This window comes from Crocuta crocuta, unplaced genomic scaffold (assembly GCF_008692635.1).
Source record: "Crocuta crocuta isolate KB4526 unplaced genomic scaffold, BGI_CrCroc_1.0 scaffold64, whole genome shotgun sequence".
NCBI classification, from domain to species: Eukaryota; Metazoa; Chordata; class Mammalia; order Carnivora; family Hyaenidae; genus Crocuta; species Crocuta crocuta.
This window is the reverse complement of record NW_027530640.1, coordinates 1431210-1443007: the sequence shown is the minus strand read 5'-3', so window position 1 is coordinate 1443007 and position 11798 is coordinate 1431210. Positions and strand designations below refer to the sequence as shown.

The window sequence follows — 11798 nt, the reverse complement described above, 5'->3', positions numbered from 1 at the left end:
GGGGGGGTGGAGGGGAAAGCAGAGGCATGTTTTAGACACTCAGGTTAAGATGTTGAGAAGGCAACTTTTACATAAATCTAGTTTACGTGAGAGGCTGGTGCTGGAGATGGAAATTTCAAACTGTCAGCACACAGATGGTATTTAAAGCCAGACACTCTGAGCTCACCAAAGGAGGGAATGTAGATAAAAACAAAACCATCAGATGGAACGCACAAAGGAGGCACAGGGGAGGGGGAAACAAGTGTGGAACCCCAGCAGTGAAAAACACAGTAAAGAAACCTAAGTGTTGCAAAAGCTACTGACAGGTAAGAGCAGAAGGAGAACACTGGTGACATGCACAGCGCTCTCTGTGGAGTCGGGATGAGACCCAGGCTGGGCGGAGTTAAGGAGACTATAAAGGCAGAATTAGAGATAAAGGATTAGCAACTCTTTGGAGAAGTTTGGCTGCTAAAAGAAACAAAACCAAAAACAAAAAAAACAAAATGAGATGGTAGATGATAATAAGTAAGGTAAAAAATTTTGTTAAAGTCTCTGGTTTATTTAAGGTAGGAGAAATATCTGCAAGCTAATGACCTGTTAGTGTTCATTTGCTCTTGCGTGTCTATATTCTGGTGGTAACAAATGTACGACAGGACAGGATTCTTCAATGTTTAATGTTTGTTTCTGAGAGAGAGAGAGAGAAACAGAGCATGAGTGGGGGAGGGGCAGAAAGACAGGGAGACAGAGATATGTGAAGCACGCTCCAGGCTCTAGGCTCTGAGCTGACAGCACAAAACCTGACCTAGGGCTCAAAACCATGAACCGTGAGATCATGACCTGAGCCTAAGTGAGATGCTTAACCAACCAAGTAACCCAGGTGCACCAGGATTCTTGAACTTTAACCCTCACTGGCTTGAGAAAACCAGATGTAGTTCACTGGGAACTGGACAGTTTTTCCACAGATGTAGGACAAGGTTTTTAACGGTAACTGGCCAGAAGACAATCTGTAATATTCCAGGGGTGGTGTTAGTATGCAGTTGTATGAAATTTCTCTTTAAAATAAGTCACTCTGTCATCTGTCCCTGCTACACACTTGGTCACAAGATCCTCTTCCCTCACCATGGAAAAACTAAGACAGTGTCTGCCTTTTAAAGTTATTACTGATAATGAGATTTAAAAAGTCTCTATACACTGGTGAGACTCTGAAAAACTCTGGTAACATGCAGGTTTTGTAGCTGTAAAGTGCCAGGTAGTCAGGCCTTTAAGACAAAGGAATTAAAAGGATGGAGAAGAGGAAGAATCAAGGCAAGGAAGCTAAGAAAAGCTCCAAGATGAGTGCTAAGTCCTCTCACCAAGGACAGGCAAAAGGGAAATTTGTAGGGTCAATCTAGATAGAACCTGCCTATTGGAAGCCCATTAGTAGTCGGGAAACTTTCAAATATATTGGAGTCCCCAAAACCATGAAGAAAAATGTAAGTGTGAAGTATTATTTATAGTGAAGCAATAAAAAGCTTAGAGGATTCAAGGGGTACTATAATTTCAGTATAAAATTATTTAAATTCAGTGTGACTTACATGCTAGCACTGGGTCAAGATCTCTTTTAGGAACTATTCTCTGCGAGTGTTTCCTCCCGTCCCGTCATCAAAACCTACCCTTCTGTTAAAGTAAAACTACACACAGTTTTCTACTTAAAAACCAAGATGATCAATATTTCTGAATGTAAAAAGCCATCAGCTCCATAAAGACCAAAGGATTATGAAAAAATTAGTTTCCAGTTTCTATACGCTGAGGAAAGTTTTCTATTACTCACTTTCAGGCCAGCTGCATAGCCCACCGGCTGTGGGGCAATATTGGACTGTCCAGCTTCCCCTATCACCACAGCTAAGCCAAAGACCTCCTGGAAGGCGTCTCGGACGGCGGCGACTTTCACTTCTTTATTCGAGGTCACTACGATATCCAGTTCACCTCCAGATTCTACCAAGACCAGAAAAAAAATTTCAGCTCCAAATTAAAATAATGAAATTCTCGTCATCATTGTCATATGCTAACACTTCATTACAGAATTATTACTAAGTTCACAAAATAATGCAAGACACAGGTTATGAACTTCTTTATATGCTGAAGAAGCTAAGACTGATAAGACCTTGCCCATGGTAACAATAATTTTGCGATGATGTCAGGACACGAACCTAGGGGTGTCACACTGCGACATCCTCTTTCACACCATCTGCTCCACCAGACACACTTCCACCCTCTAATCCAACAGCAACTTATTCAAGTGTTTAGATCCAAACTACCAATTTGTCCTTTTAAAACTGAGCATTTAATGGAATACCTGAGAGTCTCATCTGCAGGCAGAAGATACTGCATTGCAGCCTTCTAAATGTTCTGAGCATCTCATCTGCCACAAAAAGAGCGTAACAGTTTTTTTCCTACGAAATACTGCTCCCCCCTAAAACAGCCATTTTGTGGTCAAACACGCTTGGGAATTGCTCTATGCATTCTGTCTTAGAAATTCACAGTGAACATTAAGATTCTCAGAAAACCAACAGTTAAATATGACTTTAACCCACCACTTTCCACACTTAATCTGTTTATAGACTACTTTTTCAGCATCTAATAACAGCTCCTAGAAAGTCTTCCATAGATGTCAATTTGGAAAATAATGTTTTCACAGCTATGAAAAAAGTTTAATTTTCTACTATACTGCTCTATTAATTTCACAAAATTTCATTTTCTGTTAAGTCTACACTTTGGATAAAACACATTGCATTTTTAAGCCTGCAAATCACAATGGCTTTCCTGCTTTCAATTAATAAAGACACACCTCTATTATGCGTAAACTTCTGATACCATGAGACTGTTGGAATTCCAAGTCCTTTAACTAAGTGCGCAATCACAGAAATTAAATATGGAGCTTGTGAAATACATGTTACACATTTAGGGTGTGTTACAGAAAATGAAAATGAAGACTGTTACTGACAAGAAGGATTTGTCAGAGTTGTAAAGAAGTTCTGCACTCAACAAGGGCGCCATGAAATGTGCTTTTTATCTAGAAAATAGTTTACATGGTGAGAGTCAACTTTTTTACCCTACATCTTCACCATCAGAAGAAAAAAGCATATGCCATAAATAAATGGGGTATCTAGCTATAAATGATACATCTATTATTGTCCTAATATGTAAGCATATAAGGAAATGGAAGAACCAACACATATAAAACTTGAAATCTAAAAAGGCAAAGAATATGAAATAAAAATTCTAAAACATTTTTAATGTATCATTTCTAAAAACGTTGTACCATTTACAGAGAGTGATTTGATAAATATACCTATTTTTTAAAATCTTTACCTAACATTTTGTGACACACTGAGTTCAAAGACCTATTTCTAAGCACAGCATATTTTGGCACCTGGCATTAATGGGGATCACTAGTCCAATAGAAAGATCAAGAAAGCTGTTTATGTTGTAAAATATTTTGCCCCAGAAACAATGTTATGGTGCTCCTTAATAAGCATCTTGTGGAACACCTAAAAATATTTTCAAAATATCTGGGCTTTGTATCATTTTTCTTTTTTCCCCACTGACAGGATGATCCACAGATCCCATCTGTACTAGAATTTCCTAAGTTACTAAAACCTAAAAGCATTGAGTCTCATAGGAGAGAAGAGAACAAATATACTTTTCTCTAATTTTTTCTCCACATGGGACCTATCTCTTGGCCCTGGCTTGAGTACTGTTCCATTAAACTTCGCCTCGAGAGGCTTCTCAGTCTGTGATGAACAGTATCACCTTTATTGATGGATGATAAGTAATGTTAAGAATATAGGAAGCTAAACTGTGTTAAAATCCATTTCTAATACTCTTATGCCTTCTTGATACGTTTGAAATTGTAATGATTTGTACAATATTTCTGTAAAAATATCTTAAGTTTTATTTTGAATTTGTTAGATCAGAATGGTCTTGCTTTCACTGCCAGTAAAGAGTCAGCTTGTTCACATCAGTCTTACTGCTTTTTATAGTTAACTGATTAAGACTACATGTTATGATCTTCACTGATAGACAATTTATTTGGTATTTTCCCCTGAAACTCGACCCCTTTCGTTTTCTGCCTTTTTCATGATGCCACATGGACCACTGACCTGAGAAAAAGCCCTGGGTGTGAGTCCTGACTTTATCAGCTTTGTCACCTCAGGGCAGTCAATGAGCTGGTTTCTTCAAAGAAAAACATCTGCCCCATCACAGGGCTTTTTCTAGAGACTAAGTAACTGTTTTCACAGTCTAACACAGTACCTGTTAAAATAGCAAGAGCTTCAAATATACTAATTCCTTTCTTTCCCTCATTCAAAACATGAGCTTGAAAAGAATATATATGATGCATTAGTTATGTCACACTTGATTATTATGAATATATAAAATCAGTATCTATGACAGGGTCCAATTTCTAAATCCTTTGGCAGACACAAAGAACAACTCAGCTGATTTAATACTTGATTCAATTTTCTATTCCCACAGAAGCAAAATGGCTAAGAGTAAAAACAACTTGAACATGGGTTCAATCTAGCTCCACCTAACTGTATATGACCTAGGATAATAATCACTCCGAACTGAGGTTCTGCATCTCCAACGTAAAAAAAAATACTTAACTTGCAGAGTTCTTATGAGAATTACCACCAGGCACAGCAAGCATTTAAAAATGATACTCATTACAATTAGGTCTTGTCCTTTGATGCTTACTAGCCAACCACCAACAATATGAAGACTTCTGAAAGCTACTAACTTTTTATTGGTACTAAAAATCTCTGTTCAAGTACCTGATGCATGGCTGTGACTTGTAAGTTGTTATCTTTAACAGAAATACTAATAATTGGTCACTGATCCTGCTAACGATTATGCTTCTTTACATACTGGGATATGTACATGCAAAATTAAGTGGCATGGCATGTATGTCTACATCATCTGTCTGGAGGATTCTTGGTAATAGGAATTCAAAGGTGAGTAAAATAGCTTCCCCAACAGATCTAGTAATCAGACATTATTAGTAAACAGATTAACTTCCTCTAAAAATATTATTCCCAGGGTAAGCATAATCCCATTTAATTAAAATAGATAACTGGAGAATTATCAAAATCAAATATAAACAAAGCATCACATCAAATGTCAATAGTGAATAAAATAAAATTCATACAAAACAAGACCAACCACATTTACAATTAATATACACTAATTACAAGTATACTAATCACGGAGCGCCTGGGTGGCTCAGTCAGTTGAGCGTCCGACTCTGGCTCAGGTCATGTTCTCACGGTTCATGGGTTCGAGCCCCGCGTTGGGCTCTGTGCTGACAGCTCAGAGCCTAGAGCCTGTTTCAGATTCTGTGTGTTTCTCTCTGACCCTCCCCTGCTCACGCTGTCTCTCTCTCTCTCACAAATAAAAAAACCATAAAAAACAAACAAACAAACAAGTATACTAATCAGTATACAAGTTCATATGGGTTTTACTCCTCCCAGAGTCCCTTCTGCGGGGTTTTCAAAATTTGTGACTAAGAAAAAGTTAAGAATGTCAACGCTAAGACTTATAATCAAGAACGTAAGATGATTTCCACTGATTACAAGGCTCTGGAATGACAGTGAGTGGCTGACAAAAGAACATACTTTAAAACCATACAGCAAATGCAGCTCTATCTTAAGTACATACTGATATATGGAGCCATGCCAGGGTCCAACGTTGTAATCATGCTTTCTACCGAATGCTTTGTTTTGTCAAGCACAGATTTCACCATGGGATTTCCGGCCACACCCTGCACAAGACAAATTAATATATAAAGGCCCATTCTAAGTAAAGAACACCTGACGGTGGAAGAAAACTTTTTGAAGTTTCTGATACATGGAAGACCTGTAATTTTGTAAAATGTAAGAAAAACATGGTTACGGCAATGTCAAAATGCTATTAAGATTTCAAAATGCTTACTCTCAATTTCTCCTTTCATCACAGACCCACGGCAGTCGACAGACCCCAGTGGCCTGTATATCCACACAGGATATGTGGAGGTATTCCTTTCATGGATGTATAGATTCATATGTATTCAATTTCCACATATATACACATTCATTTCTCTGCATGTACATATTCTTATTGTACTGCATTTCTACTTATTTATATGAAAGACTATGCAAAACTTATCCATCAATAAAAACTGTAATGAGATGTCTCCATGAATTCATACTTGGTTCCCTAACCAAAAAATAAAAATGGTAATACCTCTCATCCTTATTCCCTCATTAACATGCATTATTCTGCTATGTTCTACTGGTTTGCTATGTTTCTTCTTTATTCCAACTTCTATTTGTTGTGTTCATTCCCAAATTCTCTCTTTTAATCCACACCCATTCCTCTGAATTCTTAAAACCACCTATTCAGCAGAAGGAACCAGGTCTGAGTGCTCCCTTCTTGTGCCATACTTCTCCCAGGGTAAGCTAAGGAGCAGGGTCTCCTGAGATGGCATGTGACTAGCAGGCCACCATTCCACCTTTTCCAAGCTACCACTGAACTAAGGGGATTCAGAAAAAGCTGAGTTCTTAACGGTGATATTTAAAACTATCAACCAATATTAGGAAGAGTATTAGAAGAACTCCTTACAAGACTTGTAGAGTTGAATGAGTGTTACAACTAGTGACAGACACACTGACAGAAGCTCGTAACAGTGGAAAGTAGTAGTAATCCCTCTATAAGGAAAACCTTTAAAAAGTACAGAAGGGTTAAAAAAAAAAAAAAAGGAAGGTAAGAAAAATGCCATCTCTGTGTAACATAAAGCTCAAACATTGTAACTAAGTTAGCTACTTAGCAATTAAAAATTAAGTTTAACATATGGTTAAATTTCAGCCAAACTCTCAGCAGAATACTGGGAGAAACTTTGTCACAGTGATTCCAAAATTCATTAAGAAAAATAAATGCAGAAGACTAGTAAAGAAAAATTTTTAAGAAAAATCTGCAAACTTAAAAATTAAATACTGATATATCATTACAAAAGCAGGCATTCGGCACTGACCTTTCTATCTTACTCATCCCCACCTAAGCACAGAGTAGACTTTCAGTACATATAATAAACAGAGTTAACAGTAATCACATTCGTAAGGTACTTACTATTGCAGTGCCGGGCCAAAGAGTGGAACAGAACAGAGTCCAGATAATGACATTAACACACAATTTCATAATTAACATAAAGATGAGATATCAAAACCCTGGGATATGATATTGCCAGAGTCAAGTAAGTGGCTGGAAGAAAATTAAGTCTGACTTCTACTTCATGTAATAAAGTATCAGCAACAATAAACTGGTAGGTATTAAAAAATGAAACCATAAAAGAATTAGAAAAAATCACAGAAAATCATTCATGATATAGTGTGGTAGGAAAAGGTCATTTTTAACATAAAATAACGAAAAAAACCCAAAACTGATATGAAGAACTTCTGAAAATTTAGATGTTGTGTAAAAAAGGTGTAATATAATTCAAATGTATAATAAAAAGAGAGAAAACTGCAACATATGATGCAGATAATAAAATATTCTTACTGCACTAGGGGCTCTTATGAATTTTTGTTCAGAGAGGAAAAATCATCCCAATTCAAAAATGGGCAAAGAACAAGACTAGAGACCTACGGAAAAAAAACATGAATGGAAAAAAAAAAATCATGTGAAAAAATGTTCAAATTTGATACCAAAGAAACGCAAATTAAAACAAGATATGTTTTGGGGCGCCTGGGTGGCTCAGTTGGTTAAGCATCCAACTTCAGCTCAGGTCATGATCTCACGGTTTGTGGGTCCAAGCCCCACATCGGGCTCTGTTCTGACAGCTAGCGCAGAGCCTGGAGTCTGTCTTCGGATTCTCTGTCCCTCTCTCTCTGACTCTCCCCTGTTCACACTGTCTCTCTCTCTCTCAAAAATAAATAAAACATTAAAAAATTTTAAAAAAACAAGATATGTTTTTTGTTTGTCAAATCAAAAAAAATTATATTTCAAATCCATAATCAGGGCTGACAAATGAAAAATGCTGGGATAGTCAGACATTCACTCTGTTCACTCTGACATTCATCAGAACTCAACCTCGACAAAACAGAGATGAGCATAATGATTTGCCTACAAGAGTGCTCATCAGAGTTGCACTGGTAAGAATTACAATTAGAGACGGCTAAAATACATTAGCAAAATATGGGAAATAAATGCCATGGCATGAAGGGCAAAGCAGCCATAAAGAAAACTTCTGAAGAATATTTATGGCTGCGAAGATGTTCCTGCTATATGCTGAATAAAGCCAAACAAGACATACTTCGTGAAATAAGTCAGGCAGAGAAGGACAAATATCATATGTTTGCACGTATAGGAGGATTAGGAGGAACGTAACTGAGGAACAAGGGGGAGAAGAAGGGGGGAAATGGTGGGGGAAAGGGAGGGAGGCAAACCATGAGACACTCTTGAATGCTGACAAAAACTGAGGACTGATGGATGTGGGGGGGAGGGGGGATGGGCATGGAGGAGGGCACTTGTGGGGATGAGCACTGGGTGTTATGTGGAAACTAATTTGACAATAAACTATTTGAAAGAAAAAAAAGGAGAAAAAAAAGAAGAAAAAAATAAGTGCTTTGAAAAGTAAAAACCTAAAATAGAGACATTCTGAATGCCAAAATGCTAATTTTCAAAACATATTAGAATCCCAGAACTGTTATTAGGCTTCGTATACGTTGTGTTCACTTTGTTATTACTGCCTTATGTGGTCTGGTATAAGGACATTCCTTATTTAACGTGTTCAAAAATAAGGGTCTTAAAAGAAAAAAGAAAGAAAAAAAAAACGTTGGGTCTTGAGTGTCCACATGTCACTACCCCCATTTTGACTTTTATTTTGAAAAAGATATATATACACAGATAAACACACAAAAAAGATTGAGAGCAACTAAGAAAAAAACCTGGTTATAAGACTAAAACGAATTTTTACTTTTTCCTTATACCATTTTGTACTTTCAAAATTATTCCAATGAACATCTAAGAATTTTATAACTAAAAAGTTCAGCATAGTTTTTTAACTACATACCCCTTACCTTAATAAAACCCCAGATTCCACCAGCAGACGCTTCATCCTGACCCCTAACAACTCTGGGATCCTCTTGTTCCTCCGGAAAAGTAATGGCTGACGTGGTTCCAGGCCCCTGTGCCACAGATGTCAAACTGGCTTGCTGAGTAATGGGAGTCGGCAAAATACCTGGTAATCGGCAAACATTTCTAATATGTGTGATTTATTTCATTAACTATTTCCTATAAAAAAGATATATGAGATGAGTAGCTCAAACCAGCTTCAATAATGTAAATATATACTCAGGCATTTGTTAAAATTTTTTTTAATGTTTATTTATTTTTGAGAGAGCGAGCGAGCGCACATGAGCCGGGGAGGGGCATAGAGGGAAGGGGGACGGAGGATCGGAAGCAGGTTTTGCTGTCAGCATGAAGCCAGATACGGGGCTAGAACTCACAAACCATGAGACCATGACGTGAGCTGAAGTCCAACGCTTAACCAACTGAGCCACCAAGGCACCCCTATACTCAGGCATTTCAAGACTGAGTTATGTACTCCAAGAATCACCTAAATCTTTATAAAATACATATGAAACAAGATTTCAAAGAACAAATCTCTTTCCCTTTTTGTAGGTTTTTTTATGAAGTGTCCTAAAAACGGACCAAATACATATCAAAAAGTACTTCCTAATGGCCCTATTTAATACTTGGATGTGGGGAGGTGTAATTCTAATCCCTTTAATGCATAAAACTAATTGATGTGAGCACCCAAGCCCATCATATGAAAGAGTGTAACAATGAGTACATATTCCACGTGCCCTACTTTAACTCAGAACAGAAAATTCACCTGTTCATAGACCTAGATATATACTTAAACTGTGCGAAAAGTTCTGTTTGTAAACATAGATAAGCAAAACATTTGGGTAATAAAAATCACAACAAAGCTGCTTTTTCTAAAAGGAGAAGGAACAGGCAGAAGATGACAAGGATGCAGTTTTGATCCTGGTTTTCAATAACCATTCGGGAAAGACAAAAAAGTAGGTGTAACCAACTTACACAAGGAAGATGGCCGAACTCCACAAACTTAAGGCATATGTGAGCTTTTATTTGTCTTTAAATGTTTACCTGGCTAAATAAAACTATTCCCTGAACCATTCTGTCCATATAACCTTTCAAGTAAAGCTTTAAAAAACTCTCAAGTTTCACCCTGGTGTTTCTCTCTAAGAAAACCTGCACTGCATTTACTAAACATCTACATTTTACAACATATAAAGTTAATCATTTACTAAATTAACAACAGCTGTATTTCAATAGTTTAAATGTCAAAACATGAGAATGGAACACTCCAGAGTCTAAAGGAAGGAGCTAAAAATAATGCAGTGAGAAACAACAAAGTTAAAAAAAAAACAAAAAACGTAATACAGAGACACGGAAACACTCAAACAGTGCTGAGGAGAAAGTGAAACAGTACCAAGAAAACAGTCCAGCATTCTCTCAAAGCCAGCAATTCCGAGCCTCGGTGTACACCCAAGAGACCTGAAAACATGTCCTCAAGAAAACTTGTACACCAATGTTCATAAAAGCAGTATGCATAATATCAAAACGTGGAAACAAGATAAAGTTCATCAACTGATGAAATAATCAAAATGTGGAAGAAATAGCCATACGATGGAGTATTACTCAGCCATGACAAATAAGAGAGTACAGATACATGCTACAATGTGGGTGAACCTGAAAAATATGCTAAGTGAAGGAATCCTGTCGCAAAAGCCACACACTGCATGATTCCATTTATCTGAAACGTGCAAAATAGGCAAATTCATAGAGACAAAAGCAGATGAATGGTTTTTCGGTCTGTGAAAAGTGGGAGCAAGTCAGGAGTGACTGTTAATAGCAATAGGGCTTCTTTTGGGGGGTGATTAAAAGGCTCCAAACTGATGATGGCAATGGTTACATGACTCTGTACATACTGTGACAACTACTGGATTCTATATTTTATGGGTTTGTTTTTTTTTTCTGAGAGAGAGAGAGGAAGAGAGAGAGAGAGAGAGAGAGAGAGAGACTGCATGAATAGGGGAAGGTCAGAGAGACAGGGAGACACGGAATCTGAAACAGGCTCCAGGCTCTGAGCTGTCCGCACAGAGCCCCACGCGGGGCCCGAACCCAAAAACCATGAGATCGTGACTTGAGCCGAAGTCAGACGCTTAACCGATTGAGCCACCCAGGCGCCCCTGAATTATATATTTTAAAGAGGTGAATTGTATTGTACGTAAGTTATTTCTCAATAGAGCAGTTATTTAAAAAAAAATAAATAACATTACTCAAACATTACCTACAGCCATTTAATTCCAAGTGTCAGTAAGAGAGAGTTACCTGTTACAGGAGGTGCAGAGAACGACGGCATCAGGGGTGTCTGGGGAGCTCTTCCCGCATGTCCCCTTGTAATGTCGTAAGTCGCTCCAACAGAAAATCCCGATGTGGGAGGACCGGAAGAGGGTGCGGACAAAAGAGTGTTTGGGGCAGAAGATGGAGGGGGGAAGTGAGACAGAGGAGGGTTAGTGAAGGCGGCAGCAGGTGCTGGAGCCCCCGGAGGCGGTACAGAAGCAGCAAGGGCTGCGACGGGAGGGACAGGTGAAGGCGGCACCAAGGGCGCAGAGGGCCTCACAGGAGCCAGGGGCGGCTGAGGGGTGGAGTACACATGCTGCGCCAAGGGCTGAATGGAGGACACGTTTGGAGAAGAAAAAGAACTAGTTGCA

The 11798-nt window shown here is 38.2% G+C and overlaps 1 protein-coding gene across 1 annotated transcript in view; it reads right to left on the bottom strand.

The window, feature by feature from the left end:
• PRRC1 (proline rich coiled-coil 1) overlaps nucleotides 1-11798 on the bottom strand; it is a 37594-nt gene that overhangs the window by 19898 nt on the left and 5898 nt on the right. Inside the window, exons 4-7 of the mRNA XM_077768578.1 lie at nucleotides 11416-11798; nucleotides 9072-9232; nucleotides 5677-5779; nucleotides 1790-1953 (exon numbers count right to left, since the gene is read on the bottom strand). The exon at nucleotides 11416-11798 is cut by the window's right edge and continues 6 nt beyond it. Of these exons, the coding sequence (XP_077624704.1) occupies nucleotides 1790-1953; nucleotides 5677-5779; nucleotides 9072-9232; nucleotides 11416-11798 (811 nt within the window). The remainder of the gene's footprint in view (nucleotides 1-1789; nucleotides 1954-5676; nucleotides 5780-9071; nucleotides 9233-11415) is intronic.